The 26,262-nt window shown below is 41.0% G+C and overlaps 1 protein-coding gene across 4 annotated transcripts in view; it reads right to left on the bottom strand.

The window, feature by feature from the left end:
* The window catches only part of TACC2 (transforming acidic coiled-coil containing protein 2), a 117,787-nt gene that overhangs the window by 11,890 nt on the left and 79,635 nt on the right, over positions 1–26,262 (bottom strand). Inside the window, exons 8-17 of one of the 4 annotated variants that reach the window (XM_015633006.3) lie at positions 19,479–20,787; positions 14,921–14,981; positions 13,651–13,858; positions 9,861–9,922; positions 9,006–9,121; positions 8,070–8,241; positions 7,807–7,947; positions 6,814–6,894; positions 795–938; positions 322–398 (exon numbers count right to left, since the gene is read on the bottom strand). In XM_015633006.3, coding sequence (XP_015488492.1) covers positions 322–398; positions 795–938; positions 6,814–6,894; positions 7,807–7,947; positions 8,070–8,241; positions 9,006–9,121; positions 9,861–9,922; positions 13,651–13,858; positions 14,921–14,981; positions 19,479–20,787 — 2,371 coding nt within the window. Of the gene's footprint in view, positions 1–321; positions 399–794; positions 939–6,813; positions 6,895–7,806; positions 7,948–8,069; positions 8,242–9,005; positions 9,122–9,860; positions 9,923–13,650; positions 13,859–14,920; positions 14,982–16,403; positions 16,440–19,478; positions 20,788–26,262 lie in introns of all 4 variants that reach the window. The other 3 variants (XM_019007250.1, XM_019007251.1, XM_019007252.1) reach the window with 3 other exon arrangements.

Genomic DNA, 26,262 nt, shown 5'->3' with positions numbered 1-26,262 from the left:
AGTCTGCCACAGGAACCTCACTATGCAATCCTAGTGAGAATTCACACACAAAGCAGAGGAAATCCTTCCCTGACATTAACCCGGAGTAAAACTCTGAGTAAATGACACCAGCAACACAGAAGTTTTAATTTATTACCTTGAACATGATGCCCACCATGCAGAGAAAAGACAAAGTATCAGTTCAGGATCAATGCAAAGCCTTAAGTTAAAAATAATGAAGCAAATTCAGCTAAGCAAAACAATTGTATGAGCACGGTACTCTGTGTCTACCCACAGGCTGAGATGAGGCTCCCAGACAGAGTGATCAAGTTAATAACCCACCTCATTTCCATCACTTCCCTTCTGCTTTCTTCGTATTTCTCTTTCCATTCAGATACTTCCCTTTCCTTGGCCACAATCTGAAACAGAAAACAAAGGGAAAAAACCCCACAGGATTATACCCATTTTTTCACTGCTAAGGCTAGCCACACTAATATGATACATAGCTTTGTAAAATGCATAATTTTATTCCTATTTCAAGCAGCTTACAATTTTATATAATATTATAGCAATGTCAAGATGCACAGCGTACACCTGAGGTTTAAAACCAACAAGATCTATTTTTGTATCATATCTTCTTTTCACATATATAAAACAAATAAAATTTGCAGTGTAGCACCTTTTGCTTTAGTGTGGCTGAGGACGGTTCCAAGAAGAGAACAAGCGACCACAACACAAAGCTTTTGGGAGAGAACAGGCAAGGAGGGAACAACAAGGGGCAGGTTTTTCCTTTCCCAAATTGTGGAAACAGTTACCTCTGCTCTGGCCAGCCTCAGTGCAGAGTCCAGGTCCTGCTGGGGGTAGAGCAGAGCCGCGGTGCTCTCTGCGTCGGAGGCGCCGATGCGGGAGTACAGCGCACTTTTGGAGATGGAAACATCTGCTGGGATAGCAGGTTCTCTCTGTGTGTTTGTTTTTTTAAATACAAAGAAACAAACCATTAAATAGGTGTTTAGCTCATGGGTTTTCTGGGTGTGGTGTTAGGAGTAGGGTTCTGTGCACCTCTAAATTATAACAGCGGTAGCACTGACAAGGAGCTCTGAATTCAGCAATCAGCAAATACATATTTAAGATCCCTAAGAAGCACCTGGAGAGTCATATTACCTTTACAGAGAGAAAATAAAGACAGCACTTTGCCACCAATATTTTAAGGGCTTATCTTAGAAAATGTACTGTTTTTCACCACAACATCCACAAGAAATGCACATCAGCAGAAGGAATCAGATTTGAAGGCAGAAAGCTTGTTAAGGGGAATTCTGCTTCCATAAAAACAAATCAAGAAACTACAAACAAGAGGACAGCTCACTTTCACAGATCTGGCCTAAATATGGTATCTATCATAAAGAATACCACATGAAAGATGTGAATAGCCCAACTGGTGTCCAGCATGCGATTAGTCAGTTAAATAAAAGAGGCTTTTTTTGCAGCTGTCAATTTTGCTCATGTCAGCAGCCCAGATTAAATAGGGGAGAGCAGCATGTGAGATGAGGAGAGCAAAGAACAGGAACATGCCACTGAGATGCAGGAGATGTCTCAGAAACAACTCTTGGCGTCAACAACCCAAGCTACAGCACATTAAAACTGCTGAGATTACAAAGGATAGCTCATAGAACCCAGACTGGTTTGGGTTGGAAGAGAACTTAAATCCCATCCTGTTCTACCCCATGCCATGGCAGGGACACTTTCCATTGCCCCAGGCTGCTCCAAGCCCCATCCAACCTGGCCTTGGGCACTTGCAGGGATCCAGGGACAGCCACAGCTGCTCTGGGCACTGCCAAGTCCCCACCACAAGGGCTGGACCATGAGTGGGGAGGAAAGTCAAGTTGATCAATGCCTTTTTCCATCCCCTGATGGAAATGGATATTCACATCCTGTTTTCCTGGTGTAGCACTTCCTTGCTGCTGAAAAGGGGTTAATGTGTTTTTTCAGTTTACTTGTTAGCTTTATGCATAAAACAATGTATTCTGTTCCTTCAAGTTCACTAACGCCGTACATAAGTCTTTAAGCTTTTTCTGCAATAATTAAGGGTAGTAATCAAGAGAATTAAAATTATTTTTTTACATAAAAGAAAAAATAATTGTTTTCATGTATTTTATTGAAAAAGGAGGTGGTGTGGTTTTGATTTAGTTGTTTTGCTTGTATTCTTTTAAAGAAAATAGCAGAGTCACACTAATGGCTAAAGCACAGGAATGTGAAAGGGAATAGATAATGTCTGGATCAAGGTTCAGTCCTGATTAATTTCAACATCACATATTCTTGTCTCAACACTGGTAAAGGAAATTTTGCCAGATGCTATTCCATAAAACATTCACTTCCTCACAGTTCTTCTCACAGTGCCCAGGATCACAGAAAGCATCCAAACCCACTGTTAATTTTGTTGCAATCCCTTGTGAGTTCTCGTATCACACCTGACTGAAGAAGCTGTATTAAAAATTGTACACAATGCACACAGGACCAGATGTTCTGGATATCACATCTGTAGAAAACATGAAGGAACACTAACAACATTAAAAGACCAAGCAAGAAAATTTAATTAGAGCAAGAATAACCTAAACAGTACTTACAGAACACCTCACTGCATCTTCATTTACTAATCTCACTAATTTGCTTGCTACTTTTTGTTTTTAAACCTGGGAGTCAATTGACTCTCACTTCTAGGATTTATGCAGCAGGGTATCCTTCTCTGTTTTTGCTACCTTGAACATGGAACACCCAAAATAATGATGAGTTCCAGCAGAATTAGGAGGTGGAAGCTCAGACTCAGTGGGTTTTCCTACCAGAAGAAAAAGCATTTCAAAATCTGTCAAAACTGCATAGTTTGTGCTCTTAAAAGTATCTTGCAATGTAAAACAACTACAAAGGAAAAAAATACACCTGGGATACAAGCTCAGACACCTCTGTAAATGCATAAACTAAAAAATAAAAATGTACTTTAGTCCCTCCTTAATCACAAGGCAGGAATAACTGAGAGATAAAAAAAGAGCCATTAGATCATCAAAGCTGTCCTTCAAAGAAAGGCCACCCCTCAGATCGATCTGTTGAACTGCATCTGTCACATTTCAAAAGCCTCCTGCAGTTTAATTTGGTGGATCTCATAAAGAGATTGCTGGAAAATATTCATGTGCCAAGAAGAAACACAAAATTTTTCAAATTCATATAAAAACATGTCAAAGTAAGTGCTGGGAGGATGACAATTTTTAAAGCAAAAGACATGAGGAGCATTTAATATGTACTTACAGGTATTTTTATACAGTGCACAATAGCTCATTAATACAGTTTTTTCTCTAGTTCTCTTTGCATTTGAGTAAATTGTGCAAAATAATACCAATGATGATGTGCAGAACTGCTTGAAATTTCCAACAAGGACCATAAAAATTCTTGGAATTTAACCACTGAGCAGAAATGCTTGTGGTAGCGCTGCAGCCAGTGTAGCCCTGACTCTGGAAACACCCTGCACAAGTCAGTCGGGCTCTCTGGCAGGACTAACCAGTAAAACTCATCATGATTTTACTTCAAAAGCCAATTTTACACAGCTCCTAACTGATGCATAACTCAGTAACTGTTATTTGCTGCCTGCAAAATATTCCTACCCTGAGAAAATAACAGCACCTGACCAACAGGATGATGGTATTACCCAAAATAACCCAATAATAATGCTTTAACACCTAATTGCTGAGAAGGTAAGCAGTTAATTGGGGTAATAATCAGTGCAGGGATTTGTAAGTCACTAAACCTTGCACAGAAAGATTAGAGTCTTCAGGGGAATTACTACAAAATGTAGGTCACTGCAATCTTAGTGTAAATATTTGAGAGCTCAACACACTTCTCTCCCAGAATCTTCCACAGAAACCTGACCAGAAGGGACACAAATGCACATCTATTAACCAGCTGCAGTTATCTCACTTCCAGGAGGTCAGAGAGGAAGAAAATAGAGAAATGGAATGAAAATGAAAACTAGTTTTTATCAGAGCAGTTAGAGGAATGTGTGTTTAGCCCTGCTGAAAATGAGGCTGCCCTCTCCAAGCACTGAAATGCTGCCTGGGTGTGCATGGAATGATGGACTCTCTGAACTGATGTGTGAGCAGACAGGTCAGTGCAGGTGAAGTGAGACCTCCCTGTGCTTGCAAATACATGGAAAGGCAAGGAAAACCCAAGCAGAAGTTTTCTGCCTGTACAGTTCTGCTAAAATCAAAGGTATTGCTGTTTGAAGGAAATAATCCTCCTCCATGGGAGGCCCAGGAAGCTGTAATGCACTAATCCCATTTTTGCCCATGCCCTTCCTTTGAGTTTCTGTTTTCTTTGGATCCCATCTCAGCACCCAACTCTTCATCACCTCAGCATCCACAGGGTGCTGGGCACAAGCCCAACTAGAGTTGCACCTACTAAAATATTACCTCACAACATCCAAACAGAGACTGTTCAACAGAGAAGTGTTAATTCACCTCAACACTGGAAGACAGGAATACTTGGCAATGCAAAAGTGAGTGACTGGTCCTGCTGTTGTTAAGTCTGTGACAAGAAATTTGGGAAAATAACTCCTCCCTGCCTGAGAACAACAAACTGCACATCCTTATTCTCACTCCTAGTGCTAGCACAAAATGCTTGTTTTCAATCTTTATTTTAGGTGACCTAATTTGTTGTATCAAGTGCTTCTGTCTTTATTTATCATCCTATTCTTGTTACCCATCCAGTCATCGTTTAGCAGATGTTAAATGTAATTATACAACATTCAGAAAAGAACAAGGCCAGCCATCCAGAAAGGAATTCTGCCAGAAGCATCCAAATTTAAGTCACTGCAGTCATCTGCTGGTTTCTGTTCTACTTAATCCAGGCCATCAGTCACTGTAGGTCACAAGGGGTGTCATCATAGGCTAATTTAACACCAGCAACCTCCCACTGAAATAGCAAAGCTATGCAAGGACAAAAGTCCTTCCCAACCTGACATGACACCCATGGTATTGGTCTACAAGCATTGCTGTGCCTGGACCAACATGGGGCTTTGTCATCATCAATAACTGCTGCCAATTCTCTGTCAAACATGGGAGTTTTGCCTGGTTTTCTCTCCTTACCTCTGCTTGTCATTTTATTATCTCTGTTACACAGATTAATGACATTTTCTAAAAAGTCACATGAAATCCATTCCCCATTTCTAACTTCTAAGGAGTTCAAAAATTGTTCCTACAAACAAGATGCTGTGATGATGCTGAACAGCATCTTTAAAATGTAACCTCACATTCGATAAAATTTCTGCAGCTCAAAATCTCCCCTGGGTAACTTACAAGTACTCACAAACACACAAATGCATTCTCTCTAAAATAGTACTATTTGTGAGTTTCTAAACAGTTGACTGGCTGCAAAAATGCAGATTTTACACAGAAGTTTTCTGTATAACCCATGAAGAGCATCTATGTAATATTAGGTGTTTCATCTCAGGTGTCTCCTGATGCTGGAGGGCCTGAATCCTGCATGTTCCAGCAAAGTCTTGGGAGGACAAGGAATTTGAGAGAGAATCAGGAGGTAGAGAGGATCTAGAGCAGATCCCACCTCATTCTCCTTCAACACCTGACATTCAGGGCAGCAGAGCAAGGGGACACAGTCACAAATGGGAAAATTATTATTTTTTTTTTTTCCTCCTTTGCTCTTTATGTTCCTCATTAGAGGTTTCAGCTTGGTTAGTCCTTCTAATGAAGACAACAGCATGTTTTTCTTATAATAAATAGAAGATTGGAACCACATACTCTAAAATACTCTTAAATCTATGAGGAATGTGTTTACCTTAGTAAAGGTATGTGCACAACAGAAACAAGGCAGTGTGTGGGCTATTTAAGGTATGTGAAACAAATCAAATATGACTATTGTTTTTTCAGAAGAGTACAGTTAAACTTGGAAAAAAATATTTACTTTTATGAAGTGGCTACTTAAGAAGTGATCTTTAAAACACCAAGAAATTCTATCCTGTAAGCAGCCCAAATGCTGCTGTGATGCAATGAACTCCAGATGACTTAGGATTGGGCAAAAGACTTTCTGCTGACTTATTAATGGACAGTACAAGAGGAGGAAGGTCACTCCTCCTTCCTGACAGAAGCACATTCTCCCCATTTGGAATGTCTCACTGCAGCAGGACACTGCCATCCCCTCAGCATCCCATTCAGCTGATACCCTTTCCCAAGAAAGCCACTAACATTTATGGAATGGCTTTTTTTGGCTTTCCAAACACAGCGAGTTCCACGTGCATCCCTACAGCAGCACAAAGCATCACCCTGAGGCACAACTAGCCAGCATGGCCTGGAAATAGCAATGAAAAAAATAAGATTTAGATCTCTATGAATAAAGACACACTGAGTTGTGAGGCCTTTTTTCTTTGGGAGGTGTGTAGCTCTTCTAACCCTGCTGCAGTGCCTTTCTTCAGATCAAGGTCGACTGAATTCCTCCTTCCAGACACTGAGGGTCAAAGGTGTCTGACCTCAGGCTGAAAATACCAGCAGAAGACAAAATGTCTTTATGGCCAAAGCAAGCCTGGTATTCTTCACCATCCAATATTTTAGAACAAATCTCGCATCAGAGAAATGACAGCCGGACTGCAGAATCCATCTCCCGTGGAAGGAACGCTGCTGCTTCTTGCCTGTTGTTAATTGGGGTGTGAGTGGGGTGACAGCATTTCTGTGTCAGCTCTGCTGCCAGCATGCTCCTGGTGTCCCCAGGGAGCCCCAGGACAAGCACTGGGCTCCCCAGGCTGTGCACACTCACACACACACAGGGCAGGCACAAAGCAGGTACCTTGGAGCGCAAAGAGGAGAGGGCAATCTGCCTGGCTAACTTCAGTGCTTCTATCCTCATGGCAGCAAACTCTAGCTCCTCCTGTCAAAGGGTTTGGTGGGGGGTCCCCCACAGGGAAAAAAATGTAATAACAATATGGTAAAAACGTTTGACACACCCCAAAATGCTAAATTTTAACGTGTGATTCGGACAACTCCTGGGTGACAAACACCCCAAATTCCTCTCATGGTGAGGACAGGGACACAAAACTCCAGGGCTTGGTTAGTTTTGAGGTAGCTGTACAAACAAATAATTTTTATTAGATGATCAGTATGAACAATACTTCATGTAAAGGAAATGTTTTCTGAAGCTAAAGCTGTTTTATCAGACTCCTCTCCTTTCATTTCCATTTTAATGTGAATTTATGCCACATGCTGGTCTCAGTTCAACCTTTGCTGTTTTAAAGTTTCACTGTAAATATTGCAGAAAGTATGTCCTGACATACAGAGCTGCTCTGCAGATCCATCTGCTTTTCCTAGAAGAAATCATGCCAAATTCTGCATTAGAGAAATTAGAGAAATTACTAGACAAACAAAGCCTGATTTTTATCTCAGCAGAATTAGGTCCTGAATCTCAAAAAATGAATCTATACATACAGACTTACTAAGGCCAGGTGTCAAGACAACTCTCCACACATCAAGTCCTGTGTTCAAGCTTAAAAAAATCTGCTTTGAAAAGACTTCTTAAAAAATACATACATTAGAGGTACAGGATAGGTGTTGATGAAATTTGAAGTTATGCATTATATGAATTACATGAGTTAAATGAAAATATCTTTGTTCCTCAAGTCTTTGAAAGGGCAAAGTAGCTTTGGAAAGAATTAAATAATTATTTTAGTTCTTTTCTACATCCCCTCCAAGCCTCCCTCCACCCCTTTCAGATAAGGCAAAGCACTTCTCTGCCTGTGTATGGACAAACAGAAAGAAAGGTGACGTTTATATTTCTGCTACAAACCTGAAGTTTCTGAGCAAATACTGGGGGGTTCTTTTCTGCTAGGTCAGGATCTAGATATTCAGGCTGATCACATATTGAGGCTTTCTTAGATATCCTATTGAGAAGAGCATCAGCAGAGACAAAGGAGTCTTCAGGAGATGTCTGAAGGGTAAAGAGGAGGCTGAATAAGCAACAGAGATTTTGCCCAAGTTGTTCTGGCCAAAAGCAAAATGCAAAACTTCTGGAGGAAAATAATTCCCCAACTCTTACGATACAGGACTTACAATTTCAATAGCCTCTGGAGTTGTTCCTAGAGTCATGGGCTCCAGATCTTTCTGCTTGGCCTTGTCAGGGGACTGTAAATGTGGCTCTTGGCTGGCAGTGAGGACTCGGGAAGCTGGGTGTGGGATTTTCATGCCAGAGGGCTGCTGGGCTTCAGGGTCTTCAAAACTTGACCTGCAAAAACATTGTGTACATGTTTTCAGGGTGGAGCACAGTTCTACTTCTGGTAACAGCTGAGCAAGTCCTCTGCATCACTTTCATGTGTATGTTTATAAATACAAATGTATTTATACACATACTGTTTCAACTCAATTTTACATCATTGTATCTTGTAACACTTTGCAATATCCTTTCAAAACAATGCACTGGAGACATCAAAATAAAACCAGTTCTATCAGAAATGTCACATTTCTTCAGTATTTCTCACTTGCTTTTTTACCCCTTTCTCATTGTGACCTACCTCTCTCCCAGAACACAACTCTTACTAACAAGAACAGATGTCCTTGGAAAGCAAAATTATTGGAAGTAAACACAACTCCCACATCCTGGTCTTATGAACACGAATTTGAATTATTTGTTCAAAGAATGTATCCAGGGAAAGCCAAGTTAAAATCTGCAATGAACAGATTTCTAGATTAATGTGAAAATCACCTCAGTATCTGAGGAAAAAGCCTGAAGTAGGAGGCCACTGTCCAGTAAAACAGTTGCAACTGTGACTATTTAGTTAGAATGTGAAGGAGAAATACATGTCCTTATTCCACCATGAAACTTGTGTATCTTTGCCCTCTGTTCTCTATCATATGTGTACACAGATGGGAATCTATTTTTAAACAAATAACTTGGCAGCAGAGAGGCAGAGAGAGGAAGAAGTGCCTGTGTACGTGCTCTGGGGGTAATGCCCTCCCCTGACACCCTCTTGCATTGCTGCAGTGACCTACCCTGAGCAGGGAGTTGTGGAGTCAGACAGTCTGATGGGAGGTGACTTCACTGGGCTCTCCTGCTGGGCATCAAACATTAGGTACAAGGACTGCTTCTTCGGGGTGTTATCATCCTGCTGGCCACAGGGAGAGAGAAACTCATTAAGCTATTCAACCATTCTCCATTAAAGCTAATTTAGGTCACTGAAGCCTTTAGTGAGCAAATGAGTTGACAGAAAACTAATAATACAGGGTCAAAACCTAAACAGTTCACTCTTTGTAGTGGCTCTTCTTCTCCAAATTTGGGGTTCTCAGATTTCTGGTTCTGTCAGGCTGAGGGTGTTACTAAAACATCCATTGAATATTCTCATCAGTTTAAGCACAACATGACTGATTTTCTTAACATGCCCAGTGGATATCCCCTCACTGGATCCAGTCAAACTATCAAATCCATGATTAAAAAGAAGATTAAATAAGTGATGATCTATAATGCTGCATATTCCAGACTTCACACTGTTTCTCTCCTGATTCACTCCAGCTTCTTCAAAGTTTTAGTCCCAGTTTCCTAAACAGTTCAGGAGTTGGTATAGACAGCTCTTCACTGCTGGAAATACTGATTGGCTTTGAATCTCCAGAGAGAACTGCTATGATGCTAGCTTAGAAATAAAATCATAAAATGGAACAAGCTTTACAGGCCACATGACAACAAAGCACAGGCAATTTATCCCAGTTATGCCAATTTCAAGGAACTGGCTTTGCAAATCTGCTGCAGGCACATAATAATTAATTTAAAGGGTGGTGAGGCTGAGGGCATTATCAGAATAGTGTATTATGATAAGGGAATGCAAATGAATGGAAATGGAGGTGAGAACTTACAGGCACAGAGGAGCCTATTTTCTCCATATATTCTATTTCATATGAGTTGCCATATTCCAATTCTACAACAGAAACAAAAAAAGAGGTGTTAATACATGCCATGACATGATTTTTTGCAGAAGTAAATGAGAGCTCCTCTCATCGACAAGGGCCATTCCCCACTCTGCTCATTATTTTCCAATGACAAATTAAAAATAGAATATACAGAGAGAAAGTAAAAGGTGCACTAATACTCACTCATTTTCAACAATGAACCTGACACATTTCAGGCAAATCAGCTTGCCAGAAGAAAATTCAGCTTTTTAATTTGCCCCAGGGACCAGAATATTAAGAAAGTTTCAGAGCAATTGCAGAGCACTGACAACTTTCCCCTATCACGTTAGCTTATCACAGAAAACACATTTTTGCAAGAAATGGCAATGCTGATGCCAATTTATTTTAAAAAATATTTTAACAGCTGTTGAGAAAAATTAATTTCTATTTTTTTATGTTTATCACACTCTTAATTCAGAACAACTACTGTGCTATCACTTAAGAAAAAGATACCTAAAATACCTGCATGCTCATGAACCAGGGGTGAGACACCAGCCCAGCTTACTGGGCTGGCTCTTTAGTTTTGTTTTCAGAGAAAGAGTCTAAGGCAGGAAGATTTACAAAGAACCCTAAGTCTAAAATTTAATAAAAATGCAAATTTTTACTGCCTCTCTACTTCTAATCTCCCAGTTACACTGGAGGGAATAACCAGCATCTCTTCCCAAACCCAGCTGATAGAGGTAGAGAGACAGAACACAGGAAAAGCACTTCCTGCACTCAAATAAAAGCAAACTTCCTACAATGACAACTTAATTTAACAATTAAAAGCATAATTAATTCGTCCAAATGCTGTACTTCGTTCTGTTTCCATGACTTAATTCAATAAACCACTTGCATAATTTGATTTCCACTATACATAAATCCTAAGGAAATGCACATTAGCATTTGCATTATGATAAAATCATGTGCTAAAATCCTTCTAGATTTGGGCAGCTTTTGAAAAGCAGGGCTTGCATTAGGAAGATGATAACTACCATTAAAATGTTTAAAAACAAACAACCCTGAAGATAACCTCTTGCCTGTTTTGTTGATTAAAAAAGTTTTAGAGGGTTCAATGTCATTTTACAATGCTTGAATTTGTTTTTTAGTAATAAAAAGCACTGCACAAGGACTGTAATTCCACAATCTATTTATTTTGTCAAACAACCACTGAAGAGGAAGAGCCACAAACCCTCAGTACTGGCTGGGGATATTCACAGTAAAACTTGTGAGTAAAGAGAAAGCTGTAATAGCAGGCTCCTCACAAATAAATTCCTAGCACTGTATGTTTTTAATGGTAATAGAGAGCCAGGCAAGATGGACAACCTCCTGGTGTCAGATATCCTTTCTCATTCACTTTTCTCCCCAGTGAAAGCAAAACCCAAACTGGAAGGATGAATTGAAACCCCCAATGAGGACTTGAACTGCAGGAGAAAGCCTGAAATCCCAGGTAACAGCAGCAAGAGTTTAGAAACCTCCTCTCTGTATCCCATTTATGCACAGCCAGCCCAGTGAGGTGTGTCAGGAGCGTTTATGGAGCAGCTTTATGCTCCAGAGAGCAATCCCTGGCTGTGCAGGCACGCTCAGGGGCAGCAGACGTTCCGGCACTGTCCTCTGCTGGCACAGCCACAGGGATCCTCCACCTGCCTGCAGCACTGCCAGCAGCTCTGCAATCCCAACCCAAACTGACTGCTGGGACAACACGGATTTAACTTTACTGCTGACAAAAAAGAAGAAAGGCAGGGCACAGATGGAAACAGTCCAAGTAGAAACAAAAGGAATAACACGGCTGGATAAACGCAGTTTGTTTCGTCTCACTGCTCTCAGGAGTCTCCAGCGTAATTCCTCTCTCTCCTCTCCTCTCCAACATCATCTCCCCTCCAAAATCTTAGGCTCTGGTTATCTCTACACATTCAAAATCAGAAAAGCCCAGGATATCCCACGAAGCAAAATAATTATCTTTTATAAACACATACAACAGACTTACTAAGTGATGTCCTCCAACTCCTCCTACAAATAGCTGCAAGATTACATCAGAATTTTCTGCTAATAATTACGGCTTATTCGTGTCTGTGCAACAGGAAAATGGCAGCAGCTACAGGCAGTGCCTGAAATAGATGAGGGCTGGATGCCCTGGCTGACTCGGGAGCTGGGCTGTGTCCCTAAGAAGCAGTGTTAGGTTACAGGGTAACACATGGGTGTCTGGGAGAGGTAAAAATATCTACACCGAGAAACATCGCTCAAATTAGTCAGAAATTTCTTAAAGCTGCAGGAGCAAGACTGTCAAGGGGAAAAAATTCTTATTTTTCAGAGATGTGAAAAGCGGAAGCATTGTTGATTATAATGAGTGTGTAATCTGAAACCCCGACTGTACCATGCAGCACACATGAGACAAGACAATTACCATTTAATTAGGAGCTTTGCTCACTTTTTTCTATCCACTTTGAAAGCTAAAATGATTGTTTCAGAGTGTGTCTCACTATTCTTTTGTTCCATTTTCTTCCATATAGTTTCCATTTTCCCAGATTTAGTGGGGCTTATTTTCTAAAAAATGTTTAAGTTGTTTTTTAAAATACAAATACAGGAAAGTCAATGTCTAAAATTTATAATTTGACAATAAAGCCAAATGAATTAATCCAGACTGAAATAGTTATCTGTTTAGAATACTCAACAGATTTCCAACAGATTGCTTTTGTTCATCTGCACAATCATGTGCAGATGAACAAAAGCACTGTGATTGTTGTTGCTTTTTGATGTCAAACACCTTGACCTGAAAGTTTAGCAGTTCTTAATCAGGCATAAATTTAGACCCAGCCTAAAATGGCATGAAGTAGAGTTAATGGTAGACTGGGACAGGGACTGAAAGGTTTGGGAGAAAAAAATGAATTCTGGTCAAGAAGAAAAAGTTTAAGCCAAGTTAAACTCAAACATGCTTCCCACCCACAAAGCTGAACATCTGCCTTTGGAGCAGATGTTGCAAAGCAGAATTCCCTCTGGTAGTCCCCCCAAGGAAGGCCACACACACATTTTCTTAATTCTGTCTCTTCCAAATTTCACAGACCTGGAATGACAGTTCTCTAAACAGAAACTTCCAGATTTAGTTCTCAACTGCTCATAGGAAGGTACAGCAGGAAAACCTTTAAAAGGCTGATCTAGTAGGGAATTTTATCTGGACATTTGAATGGTAACTATCTTACAGAGGGGATATCCTGGACACTTTCATGCATGAAGATACTTGGAGCCCGGGAAGCTGGAAGAGAGATGGCATGGTATGGGTATTAATGCAGTAATACCAGAATACCAGGATAATGCAGAAAATTTGAGCAGAATTTTAACATGGGACCTTTTCCCATGCAGGATAAGAACAGGCTCAGGCAGAATCAGTAGTTCAGTGACTCTGGAGCAGAATCAGACCCCACTCTCCTGTGAAGGCACTGAGAGAACACACTGCTCACAGAAAAGAACAATTAACCACACAAAGGAAGCAAAAGCCTTTCTCTGAGGGGCCTTCTCATTTCCCTTTAAACACTTTTCTTCCCTGAAAACTCAAGGCTGGGGTGTTACATTCAGCTCCCCATAATTGCCATGCTCCCCAAAATGGCCCAGAGAGCACCATTTTTAGGGTTCCCTAGTGAGAATCTGCATCCAGCACAGCACAAGCCACCATCCTTGGCCAAAGCTCTCTCAGTGAACACCCCCTGGCTGGAGCAGACTGTACCCTCTGTGGGAGAGCTGAACTTGGTCTCGTTGACGAAGGTGGACAGGTCAGAGGGCTGGGGGTAGTCCTGCTTGTCCGTGTTCAGGTCCACAGTCATGCAGGTCCACTTCTGCCCCGTCACGGAGGACGCCAGCTTCTCCTCATCCGTGGCGTGAACCACCGTGGAGATGACAGGAGGTGTTTCTGGAGTTGGCAGTGGAGTAGGATCCTGCAGCAAACAAGAGCCAATTAATTCCATTATCTTTCACTAACACATGGAGCAGCTCAGTCTCTGAATTCCTCTGCACAGCCAGAGCCATCTTTTTAATTCCGTAATCTCTGCTGCAGTGCTGTATAAAATACTTAATGGAAAATACTAACTCTACCAGCAGCAAGTTTTCCCAGTATAACTAAGCTCTTTGATGATAAACACTTGCATTGCAAAGCTGCTTTGATAACAGGGAAGAAAGAAGATCCAGAGCTGTTGAAATCCGTTAGGCACTTGACACAAGTGGCACACATCACCCAGCACTGAAGTCTCTGACTACCAAAACTGACTTTTTAGGCTTCCCTCACAGAAGCAAACCCTCGTAGGTCCACGAGGTCATGAACCCTTTCCCCTTTCTTCACTTCTACACTGTCAAGCAGCACAAATAAAAGGGCAGGATGGATAACAGGAAGGGGAACAGCAGCATGGAAGGAGCTGTGCCTTATCAAAGCAGTCAGGCCTTTGTGGAAGAGCAGCTTTTGTTAACTTCTCTTCCAAGAAAACCACCTGCCAGCAGTTTACAACACGGAATCCCAAGCACATGTTCTTGATAGATCAGCCCACTTGGTTTATTTCTATTTCCCTTCCAGCCCACCAATTTGGTGCACTTAGTTCCTTACTTTCTAATCTAAAAATTTCAGGGTGGATAGTGCTAAGTCTCATTTTTCAGACAACTGACTGAAGATATTTATTTATATCCTTGCTCCATCTTAACACAGGGCTTTGCAAAGTACAGTTGCTAATACTCTGGAATTCCCAGAGAAAATACTACATCTACAATATATTGTGTACATGCTTTTAGAGGACAAATGGTTAATGCTTCATGGTATGAGCCTAATGTGCTAGACTTGGACAAATGCATATGTTCTTTACAAAAATCTCCTCTATTTTTATAAGTCTACAACAAAAATATCTTCTGTTATTAAATATACAATTCCATAATTAAATGGATCAAACTTCCTTCTTTTCAGCCCTTCAAGAACACAAATTACATGCATCAAAATAAGGTAGGTAGCACTTTACCTGAGAAGGAGGATCTGATAGTGGGGATCTTTTTGGTGATTTTTTCACCCTAAATGTATCACTGAAAATAAAGTTCAAACTGTTAATATGGTAATAGCAGCAAGAATCAGGTCATTTCACACTTAGCAAGAGACAGCCACAGACAATGCAACCTCTGTAAGCCCTTCTGCATTAAAATCCCATCCATTAGGCAGCAGCACCACAGAGAAACATGCCATGGGTACATATTTTTGTCATGCACTTGGAACAGGCCTCGATCCCTCAAAAGCTGAGAACAGCAGGATTGCCATATTTTTTCATGCTAACTCCTGACACATTCACAGAGCAGAGTGCTGCAATTCAAATCCCTGCTCCACCACAGGCACCCTCCAGGGCCCTGTGGAAATGATGTAGCTTCTGTCTGCTTCAGTTCCACATCCCCAAATTCGGTCGAACCCACACTTTTACCTGAGAATTCAAACTGATAAACTTAGGCTCCAGTGACCCCAAGAACATGAAGAACTGTATAAAACCATCTGAGGCAGATGCTGTTCCCCAGATGCCAGAATGAGCTGTGCCATTACAACTAGGCACAACAGACCTTTTAAAAAACAAATACAACAAGAAATATGGCAATTCTGCTTCCAGTTCCCCTGACACCTCACAGTGCAGACTGGGAGCACGGACACTGCAGCCCCCCAAAATCCCACAGGTTTGCATCAAGCAAAAGGAATGAAGAACATACATTATGTCATGATGGTGTATAATTCTGAATGTTGCCTTTATTCCCAATTGGCTAAAAATATTTCCTAACCAGGAATAAACTACTTATCTGTCTGTTCTCTAGATGCACATTACCAAAGTTATTCAAAACCACTGATGTTGGAGAGGGAGAAAAATGCCACAGCAAACTCACTGATTAAGATTTTATGTTTGAACTGAGATGCAGTGGCAAAAATTCCTGCCCACCAGCTCATCCCTGATCAATGATAGCGAGGTTGACACCAGAAATTCCAGTGGTGGGTTTCAACTGGCAGAGGGTAAATCGATACCACATGTAGAGGGGAAAATAAATTGGGCAGCTGAATATTGGTGTGTTCAATGCCACTAATTATCTGGTTATGATGACAGAATTAACTAGGTAACTTTTTCCTTCAAGAAAGAGAAGCACTTTATGCAGTATTTACAAAGAATTGATTGTACAATGTTGTTTAGTGGCAGAAATAAAACTTTCATATTATAGCTCAGGGATACAAAATACCTATAGTTTTAAAATGAGGATCTTCTTTGATAGGCAACAGATAATGAGGCAACAGATTCCTCAAACTCATTCACAGTCAGACATCTTACTTAAAATAGCTTTCATATGTGCAAGTGAAGTGAAATCACTAACATAAAAGCTTCATGCTGAATAATAACTGATCATGCTGCAAAATAAATAAGTAAAATTAAAAAGCCCATAAATCAAAGAGGAGATTTGAATTGTTAGCTTAGAATTACTTACAACAGAGAACATACAGACATCACATCTTCTACCATCCTAAGACAAAGAAGACAAAGAGAAGAGAGACAGACAGAAGGAACTGACAAAAAAGATTAACCTACAAATACTCTGCTAATGTTAATGTGTTAAGGCAATCTGATCATGCATATTTTCTAGCTGTATAATCTTAACCCCTACTTTTTACTGTGAAATAAACAAGGAGAAAAAAAATATTCATCAAGTCCTTCAATGTTTTCTTGTTCAATGTTATACTTTTGACATGCTTTCATCTCACAGAACACATTTTTCAAAGCTGACACCTTCAAGTTAAGTTCCTTCCAACACACTACCTGTCCTTGCTTTCCCTGATGGAGGCCACCTGCTTTTTAAAACAGTATTTGTTATTATATGAGATGCAAAACTGTTCTTGAATGGCAGCTAAGCTAAAGGAGAGGGCACAGTTACTCCAGGTTTTGTCATGTTTGCTGATGTGTTGTGACAGTAGAAAAAGCTACTTGACCATTTCAAACCATATACCCAGGTTAGGACAGAAAATGACATTTGTTTAAATCTCAGCTGGTTTGGTTCTCTCCAAAACCTAACCTGGTGTTCTAACAGAGCAAAGTGCTTTCCCCCAAAGCAGAACCAAACCTTGCCAAACAGCTTAGAAAGGAAGAGAAATTTTCATTTACTTGTAAGCTTGGCAGCTTCTGCTCATCTTTCCTCACGTGCAATGCTCATGACAGCTTCCATTTCTGAACAGCCTCCAGCCATCCAAGAGCTTCCAGAGCAATGCCTGCACAAGCAGTATCTCTATAAACCACCCATTTTTACTCATCACTGTGAGCTGGCACGGGGGAGGCATCAGCTGCTCTTTGCTCAGCATCACCTGAGCAGTATGACTGTCTCCAAGCAGCTCAGCACTTGGGTAGATGACCAGAGAGCAACCTGTGCGGAGCTCACATCTCTTGTAAAAACCTCATCTTTTCACAGGGAGGTCAATGCTTAGAGTGTTGCACTTTCATTCAAGAACAAAAAGGGCTTATTTTTATTGATTTAACACATGTTAGACTGAGTACATGGCTCAGATTCAAATTAGTACAAGCTCAGCAAAGGCTTAAACTCATGCCTGGCTTCTTCACCTCTAATTTAGAAATCACTGCCTTTCCACATGAGGAATTAATTTTCAAACTTGTCCATAGGGTTTGATTTCTGCACCCCTCAATAGTGCTAATAAAACCTCCTGTCACTGCCTACGCTGGCATCCCCCCTCAAGCCTTAAGGTAGTTTTCTTCTAGAAAGTACCACAGCTGCAGGCTGCAATGGGTTATTAATATGCAGAGTCTCATCTATGTTAAAAAAAAAAAAGAAGAAAAAAACCACTTGCAAAAGTAGGTTACGGGGCTGCAGTGAGCAACACACAACAGAACCCAGTGAAAGCAGTGCCAAGCACAGGCTGGGAATTCCTGCAGCCCTCCTGACCCAAGAACTTGTGAGCCCTGAGCTGGGGAACTTCACTTCCTCACCGTGATAAACACCAGCGCTGAACTTTGTGATTCTAGGGTTTTCCTGTGATGGATTTTCTCGAGGACAAATGTGGCTCAGCAAACTCTCTGTAAACTCATTTTGCCCCTAAATTAATAACTTTGGAATTTTTTCCAATATTCAAAGCAGATGGGAGAACCCAAGAGGCCCAGTCTAGGGGTCTGTCAACTCCAGCTACTGGAAGACAGAAGGAGACTCTGGCTGGCTGCAAAACTTGAAGATCTGGTGATATTAAAATTCCCCTCTGCATTTTTCCAGTAAAATTCAAATTGTTCTTCCCTTGCTGTCAGACTTTTAAATCTTCTTGGTTTGGACCAAATCAGTTTGGACTGGAGGCCTGGTAAAATGCATAATTTACCAGTAAGTTTCAGGTAAACCTCAAGAAGTAGCAACACCAGAAAAACCAAGCTCCTTTCCCAAAGAAAACAACTCAACTACACAGTGGTCTAAACTATCTAGAAGTCAGAAATGCACCTAGAATGAAAATAAAGGCACGAGCTTCCTCAAATCTGACAAGGGACTTGAATTAGAAGATTAGAAGGCAGGAGGCTATTCAGTAAAGTCTGAATAATCTCCATCTCACCCTGTACAGGATATCAGCTTTCATACTGCTTTACATTAACCATGTTATCTTCTTATCTTGAATTGGCATTTAAAATTTTTGCTCCCATTTTTGTAGCTAGCTGGAACATTTAAAACCACGAAAGAACATGAACTGAGATACTGTCTTATAGATACACACAGGAGGTCAATTTCAGGTATATGGGACACAAACTTAGTGGTCACCAACTCAAAATAACCATATCTGGCCAGGTAAAGCAATATGCAAATCAGCAACAAGCCACAGAGGTTTTTAACCAAGTATCTAAAACCAGCAAGACAGGTAATTTATCCTGGATTTTTTTCAGCCCCATCTAAAAGCTGGATATTTCCCCAACATATAGTAGTTTTGGAGATTTTAAACTTTCTGCACAATTGTAAGGTCTCTTATAAACAGGAATTTTTTCACATTTCTTAGTCATGTATATATATTTTTAAAAATGTATTTCAATACCGCACTTTTCTGTTTCAGGTTATTTTCCTTTAAACACCATAAATCTCTGGATGGAACCATCTTCCTGCTGTTTGCAATGTGAGATTTTTCACTGCCTTACTATTTCACATCCCACGCTCAAAAACAATGATTCATAAAACAGTTGTTGCTGGTGTGATTACTCTGATCATCTTAAACAGCATCAACTTCCCAGAAGGAGGTCACAGAAAATTGGGAACCTAACTGATAAAATTACAATTTAACCAGGTTCAAAATAACACTGAGCCCAAAGACTTAAAAAATGCAGTTGGCTAATGTGGCTTGGTAGCTCTGGAAATATCAAATTATTGAGGAAACAGGCTGAGAGCAGGAACAGCCCCCCAGCGTGACTCCAGTTGTGGCCACCAACACCCAAGGTCATCTCCCTCTCTCTATTCAGATATAAATCCTGTGTAACTGTGCTAAGGGGGAGGAATGTGATGCTTCTTTTCTAGAAACGTCTCTGCCCTTTAACTTACGTTTTTAGCGGCGTCTTCTTCTTCTTGGCAGGTTTGTTGAGGCTGTCTCCTTCTGTTCCGTTGGTTTCGTTGGCACTGGCTGGTATCTCAAAAGAAGCTGGAGATTTGGAAGGCGAGCTGGCTATCTTAGAAGAAGACTTGAAAGGGTCAATGGAGTCCTCAGCCATGTCCGGCTCGAAGCTGTACGTTTGTTGAGGCAGTTTGGGCGATTCCTGCATTTTTGTACTGGATGAGAAGGGGTTAAAATTGGGATCGTCCCACTTGTCGATATCAAAAGTGTAAGAGCCTTTTGTGATGGGGATTTCGTTTGGATCAGTGGGCGACTTGGTCGGGGTGGTTGGAGCATTGTCCAGCTTCTCCACCGGTTTTTTAGTCTTTGGCCTCCGTAGCGGCATTTTAGCACCAGGCTTTTTCCCTGCTTTTTTGGGAGGAGGAGCGCTCTCCTGCTGGTCTTCGCTCCCCGCTTTCTCCTCAGAATAATCAAACTCCAGCCTCACCGCGACGCCTTTGACGGGAGGGTCCTCCTGTCCCCCGGTGTCCGGCGGAGTCACCTCCCCAGCCTCGGGGGCCGTTGTTAGAGGTAGCGTTTTCCTACTGCCAGGAGGAGAGTTCTGCACTTTGCTGCCTCCGGAGCTAAATGCACTAATCCCTTCGAAACTGTCCGGATCTGAAGGGTCGGATCCTTCAGGCACAGGCGGGGCCTCCTCTTTCTCAGCAGAGATTTTGGAAGGTTCAGTACATTCGGGCTTTGCTGAGTCAGCCTTCACCTCAGGTGCTTTATCCTCACAAGCTGCTTGGCCAAGCTCAGGCGGCTCTTGTGGGGTTTCCTTCACCAGTGGAGCATCCAGAGGTTTTTTGGCTGACTGCTTCTTTTTTAAGGAAGCTGGTCTGGGTTTTTTTGTTCTCTTGAGGGTACTGGAAGCACTGCTGGAACCAGTACCATACACATCTGCTGATGGTGCTAAGGTGTCGCTGTTGCCAAGGTATGATGCTCCATCAAAATCACTGGCCTGCAGGCTGAGAGATCGAGACAACGTGGATTTGGAAATTGGGACCGAATCTGTGGATTTTCTCCGGACATTTGCTTTGGGGTCACGATTCTTGGGCTCTGCAGAGCTCGGTCCTAAGGCATGGAGAGAATCAACCAGCTCAATGTTATCGAAGTCCAAGTTGTAGGTTCCACTGCTGGCTATGGGCTTGTCCTCGTCGAAGACGGTGGAGAAAGAATGGCAAGGGGGACGGAAAGGGCTCTCTTGAACCGGCTCACTGTGTGACACATCGGTCACGGGCTCAGCTTCTGAACATGGGCCTGTGGCAACAAACACAAAACTCAGCGCACTTCAAGCACAGTTTCAGAACAGGGGCTTAGGAGGTTTTATTATAATCAAATATTACTGCAAGAAAAAGGAAAAAGGCACTAAAGTCATACAAATCGACTAAGCAAACCAAAGTGACTTTTCCAGTTTATGAACCAGATTAGGGGAAAAAATATATCTGCTCTCCCCAGAACACGATTCAAGGCAAGTTTCACAAAAAGACAAAATATGTATTTGCAATAGCCTCTAAAGCATCTCTTCTAAGCTGCCACTTATAGAGATGGATATTACCATTATACGCTAAATATTGCAAATACCAAAAAACTGCACATAAAGCACTTTTTTTATTCCCATTTTCTACTGTTATAAAGAGTTCACACAATTGTGTCAGAGCTCTTATGAAGTGAATCTCTTGTAAATTGACTGGTGCTTCAGTAATTACATGTTGACCTTAAGTTTTGTTTCCCAAGTGCTATTTTTACCCATTTACCCAGCGGAAAGTGGCTTCCTCTCCACAACCCATCAATGCTGCTCCTCTATCTGCCCCAAGCAGTCAATAATTACGAGTTTATAATAAGACATGAATAATTGAGAACTTAATATGAAATAAATTATGGTAAAAGTAAAAAAAAAAAAAAAAGAAAAGTAATTTAGGGAACTCCACAAACATTTTCAGTTGAAAAAAATCTTCCTTTAAAAAGCTAGAAGCTCTCTACTGATTATTTAAACCAGGCTCCTCCAAGTGTAGTTTAACTCGCTGATGAAAAGAAAATTTTGTAGAGAGATTTATATTAAAACTCTTAATCCAAACAGCTTTTCACTGCAATTAAAGGTTTTCTTACTGAATGGAATCCTAAAATACTTTACAGAAGTCTCTTCACTTGGGATATAATCACTCTACTGGACAAATTAGAAAAAGAATGTATAACAAAAAATCAGGAAATACAGAGGCAGGAAAGCATGAAGGTGATGGTCCTTGCTGCCTTCCAGCTCATTAGGTTGATTATTCAAATGTTTTACAAATTCTGCATATGGTTGGTCCTGCTGTGACTGTACTACTCTGATCTGAATGTACTGAATGGTCACCTCTGTCCCTGTGGGGTATCCCAGATCCAGGACAGATCTCTCCAGCTCCCAGTTCAGGCTGGGCTGAGCCAGGTGCTCACAGCTCTCACTGAGGAGCAAAATGCCCCTATGTTTCCTGTTGAAGCAATGCAGCCTTCTTCACTTCGTCATTTTCTTTTAATTAAGCAATTATAAAAAAAACCCAGTCAAACAAAAATGAATGCTTTGCTCAGCCCTAAGCGATTTCAGGCATTTCTGCTCATCCTTTTCATTCCAATCCTGACATGTTTTGCAGAATAACTCTCATTTTGCCCTGCTACATTCATTAACACCGTTCATAGAAGCAATACAGACAATCAATTATTATTTTAGTGAGAAGCTATGAATGGATTAAGGGGGAAAAAATTTCCTTTGTTTCAGAAGAAATTGTATGTCTGCATAGAGACTGCAAGAATTATTATTTATGGGTGTAAAGGACAGAAAAGGATGTAAGAGAATTGGATACATTTCCCAAAGTGGCACAATGTACTTCCAGAAACTGTCAAAGGGATGACAGCTGCACAGTTTCTCTTTTAAGACAGTGGAAGTTCACTAGGACAGATCAATTAAAATAATATTCTGATGTGTTTTTCTGCTAAATGAATGCTAATAGCGTGGCAGTACTTCAGAACAGTTTATTTTTCTCCTTAATCCCCACTGGTTTGGGCTTGGTTTCAGCCTGGCTGAGGGGTCATTAATTAGGCTTCTCACTTCACACACACATCACTTGGTGACACTGATGGGACTCCTGTTAAGGGCACTCAGAGAGTGCCATAAACCTCCAGCATTAGCCTAATCTATCCCTTTCACCCTGAAAGGAGAATGGAAGGCACTTCAGGGGAATACATCACAACAAACACTGGGATGTCAGTGGAGTACAAATGTAGGTCAGCATGAAAAGAAAGTGGGCTCTGAACAAGGAATCATCTGCAGTTATGCACTGTTTTCATTCCAGCCTACGTCAAAGCCCTCAACAGCATCGAGGCCCTTGCTCAGAGTAGTATAAACATGCATTAAAACAAAGCAAAATAAAATAAAATAAACCACTGCCCCGCAGGAGTTGGACTGTAAATAAGAGGCTGAGGTTTGGGATGCATCACGCAATGGGAGCGTGCAAGGCTTTGCAGATACTCCCAACAAACTGGCATTTCAATTCTGTGTGCTCCACACAATGCAAGGCTTTAATCTTCTTTAACTGCTTGTTTCATGACTTCCTCCTCATCAAATCCTTTTTACTCAAGAGTACAGATTTCTGCAGAGTGTTGCTCGATATTTTTATTGTTTCTTTATGAAACAAGATGTGAAACTGTCTCAGCAAACACAGCTCTTGGCAGAAGTGAAATGCTGCTGTCAGCCTCTTCTGGCTTTACGACAGGACTGGCTCACTCCTGGTAGCAGTAGAATTGCTGGGGCAGGAGGTATAAATGGTACTCAAGGGTTTATTACTACAAAGAGAAATGAAAACCACCCTTTCCTGACATTAACAGCCTATTCAGAGAGCAGTGACATTTGTCCTTTTACAACACAAAGTGAAGCCAATCAGTATCACTACAGTATTTTATTAAAATGTTGTTTGATCACAATGGAACATACTATGGGAATTAAGGCAGGACTTACCTGCCCTAGAGAGAGACCAGCACAAAGTTTTAAATCAGGTTTACGCCTTTTGTTGGCACTGAGTCACCCACAATTTATACTGGTAAGAACTGCCCACAAGAGTGATATAAAGTTTTATAAAGCACTCCAAGAACTTGGATGATAGTTGGGGAACTAACATTGCAATAAAAAAACAGGCAAGCTCCTCAAAACCTCTCATGTCATTCATTAAAAAAGAAGATCCAAGTTCTGCTCCTTCCACTAGGCAATGCACAGAGGGCACTCCAGCTCTGACTCTCCCCTGTGAATACAATCTGAATTCAGTAACCATCTGGGGAAGGCAGTGGGGTGACAGAAAATTCCTAGGCAGGAATTTCCTGCCAAAACCAGGGTATTTGGGAGAATGGGCTTGGGGGACATTCTGGTGCTCAGATGGATGAAACAAGGGACAAGAGGACACTGCTATGGGAAGCTGAGGAGACAAGTAACAATAATTTAAAACAATGACAAAAAATAATAACTGAAACTACAAACTCTCCAGTTTACCTCGACATTATAACCCATGTTTCCCAGGATTTATTTAGGAATGGAAGGGCTCAGGGGCAGTTTCCATACTTGCTCTGTTCCTCCTCTTCCCCTGCAGACTTGCCCTCAGACTGACTCCCCTCCTCTGCTCTGCTGCTGATGGATCCGAGCCATGCAGCAGGTTTTACCCCACCAGGAGCTGGCACAAACCCAGCACAAGTCCAGCTTAGTTCACTTTCATCATATTTATTAAACAACCACTGAAGTCAACCTAATTAAAAACTCTCCTTTTGGTTTTCCAGCAGTGGGGTCCAGCTGCTGTGCTAATGATATCATGCAACACAACTGCAGCCATCTGCATAAGACATTACTGCCAGCTATAGATGAAATAATCCTTTAAACACTTTCTGTGCTCCCTCCTTTCACCCGAACAGGCTCTGTCACCCATCCCATGTGAAGACAAAGCCATGTGGCTGCTGAACCAGGAGCCCAGCAGGACAGTGCTGTCCCTCCACATGCCAGGCTCTCCAGCTGCCCATATTTCTCACTCCTCCTCTAGGGAAACCTGGTTTTTTAGCTGTATGGTGCCATCCAGGAATTCTGCTTCAATGCCCCTAAGCCCTTAGGAAGGGACTCACTCTTTTTGTGTGCAGCCACATGCATAACTTATGAAATAAATAAACTACAAGACACTCAATTGGTTTATAAAGTACCAAATGTTTAACATTTCTCATTTCTAAACACCTAAACTATAGTCTTACTATTATTTATTTCTTCTAAAGATTTCCAAAACAAATGAATGCTTTGTGTTGCCCTCCTACATTTGGATTTTTTCTGCATTACACATCTTCTTCCCCTCCAGTAAATTCCCCTGTTGTATAACTGTGTTTTGCATCATTTTGGAATACTGAGCAGATCTCTGTCACTTTGCTGTAACTTGCCTCCCATGGACAATCTGATTTGCAAATGAAGTGGTTTCCCCTCTACCATCCAATGACCTTCAATAAAGTTCACACTGGCTGTGAATAGCTATATTCAGTTTCTCACTTTTCTTCAGAAAGATCTGAAAAAAAGGAAGGGGAGAACGGGGATGGAAGGAGACAAGAATCACATGTGCCAGGGAAGCAAATGTGTAATCAAGGGATTGAAGATAATCTATTGCAGTAATTAAAAGCACACTCCAATCCTGTTCAGCATGTGTGTTCTTTTGTTCTCTGAGCACTTACTTTGTAATCATTGGATTGCCAAAGATTTTAAAAAAGGGAAAGAAGATGTAGAATGAGTAACTTTTGTACAGTGATGAGGGAACTCTAACAGCAGAAAACAAAAAGCATCAGGGCTCCTCTGCATTTACTTTTTGTTTTGTGAAATCAGTTTGTAGAAAATCCTTGAAGCTTCTCATAAACCTTTATCATAAATCAAGATCCTAAACAGCATTGCTTAATGAATAACTCACAGAAATGCTTTAGCTGGCTTGAGACCTTTGGTGAGATGCTACAAACACAATACAAGTGAGCTTTAGACTTCTGGGAGAAATATTATCTGCATACAATTTAGCCAGGTGATCAAGATCACTTGACTTTCAGATGGAAAAAAAGACAGCATAATAGGGAATTCAGTCTCAAACTGTTGAGCTGTCATCCCACAGCCCAAACAAAGCTATTTTGGGCTAATAGCATGCTTTCTACTCCCTCATATTCCATTACTTGATCTGGAGAACAAAGAACGTTTTTTTGTAGAAAGAATTTCTCTGGGTTTTAAACACAATTTTCCCTTTTTAAAGATTTTATTTTTCCAGTGTGTACCAATTTTCACATATGTATACCATATATGCATTCATACATAGCCCCATGTTCCTCCTATAAAACCAGTATTTCTGTGGGCTTTTTCACCACCTCCTGTTTCAGTAACACATTTGAAAATGGCATTTTGTTAATTGTCACAGTTAACAGTGCTCACACAGGTACCTGCATCTGCAACTTGCACCTCCTTTTTCTACTCATCTGACTCTGTAAAGATCCTACAAAAGGAAGCTTGGTTCAAAAGGAAGCAAGTTTTTTTTTTCTAGAGAGCTCTTCTTTTCTTTAATATATTCTAAATGTTATGGACAGATTCTCCATTACTTTATTCCAGGAGGCAATAGGAATTTTTCCTCTCTGTGTGGGAAATTAACTGATATTCCAGAAGCCAATTTATTAGCATTAATTCCTTGCCTGTACTTAGAGAAATAGCCCCCTGCATAT

This window comes from Parus major, chromosome 6 (assembly GCF_001522545.3).
Source record: "Parus major isolate Abel chromosome 6, Parus_major1.1, whole genome shotgun sequence".
In the NCBI taxonomy this organism is placed as follows: domain Eukaryota; kingdom Metazoa; phylum Chordata; class Aves; order Passeriformes; family Paridae; genus Parus; species Parus major.
This window is presented reverse-complemented; position numbering and strand designations above follow the sequence as displayed.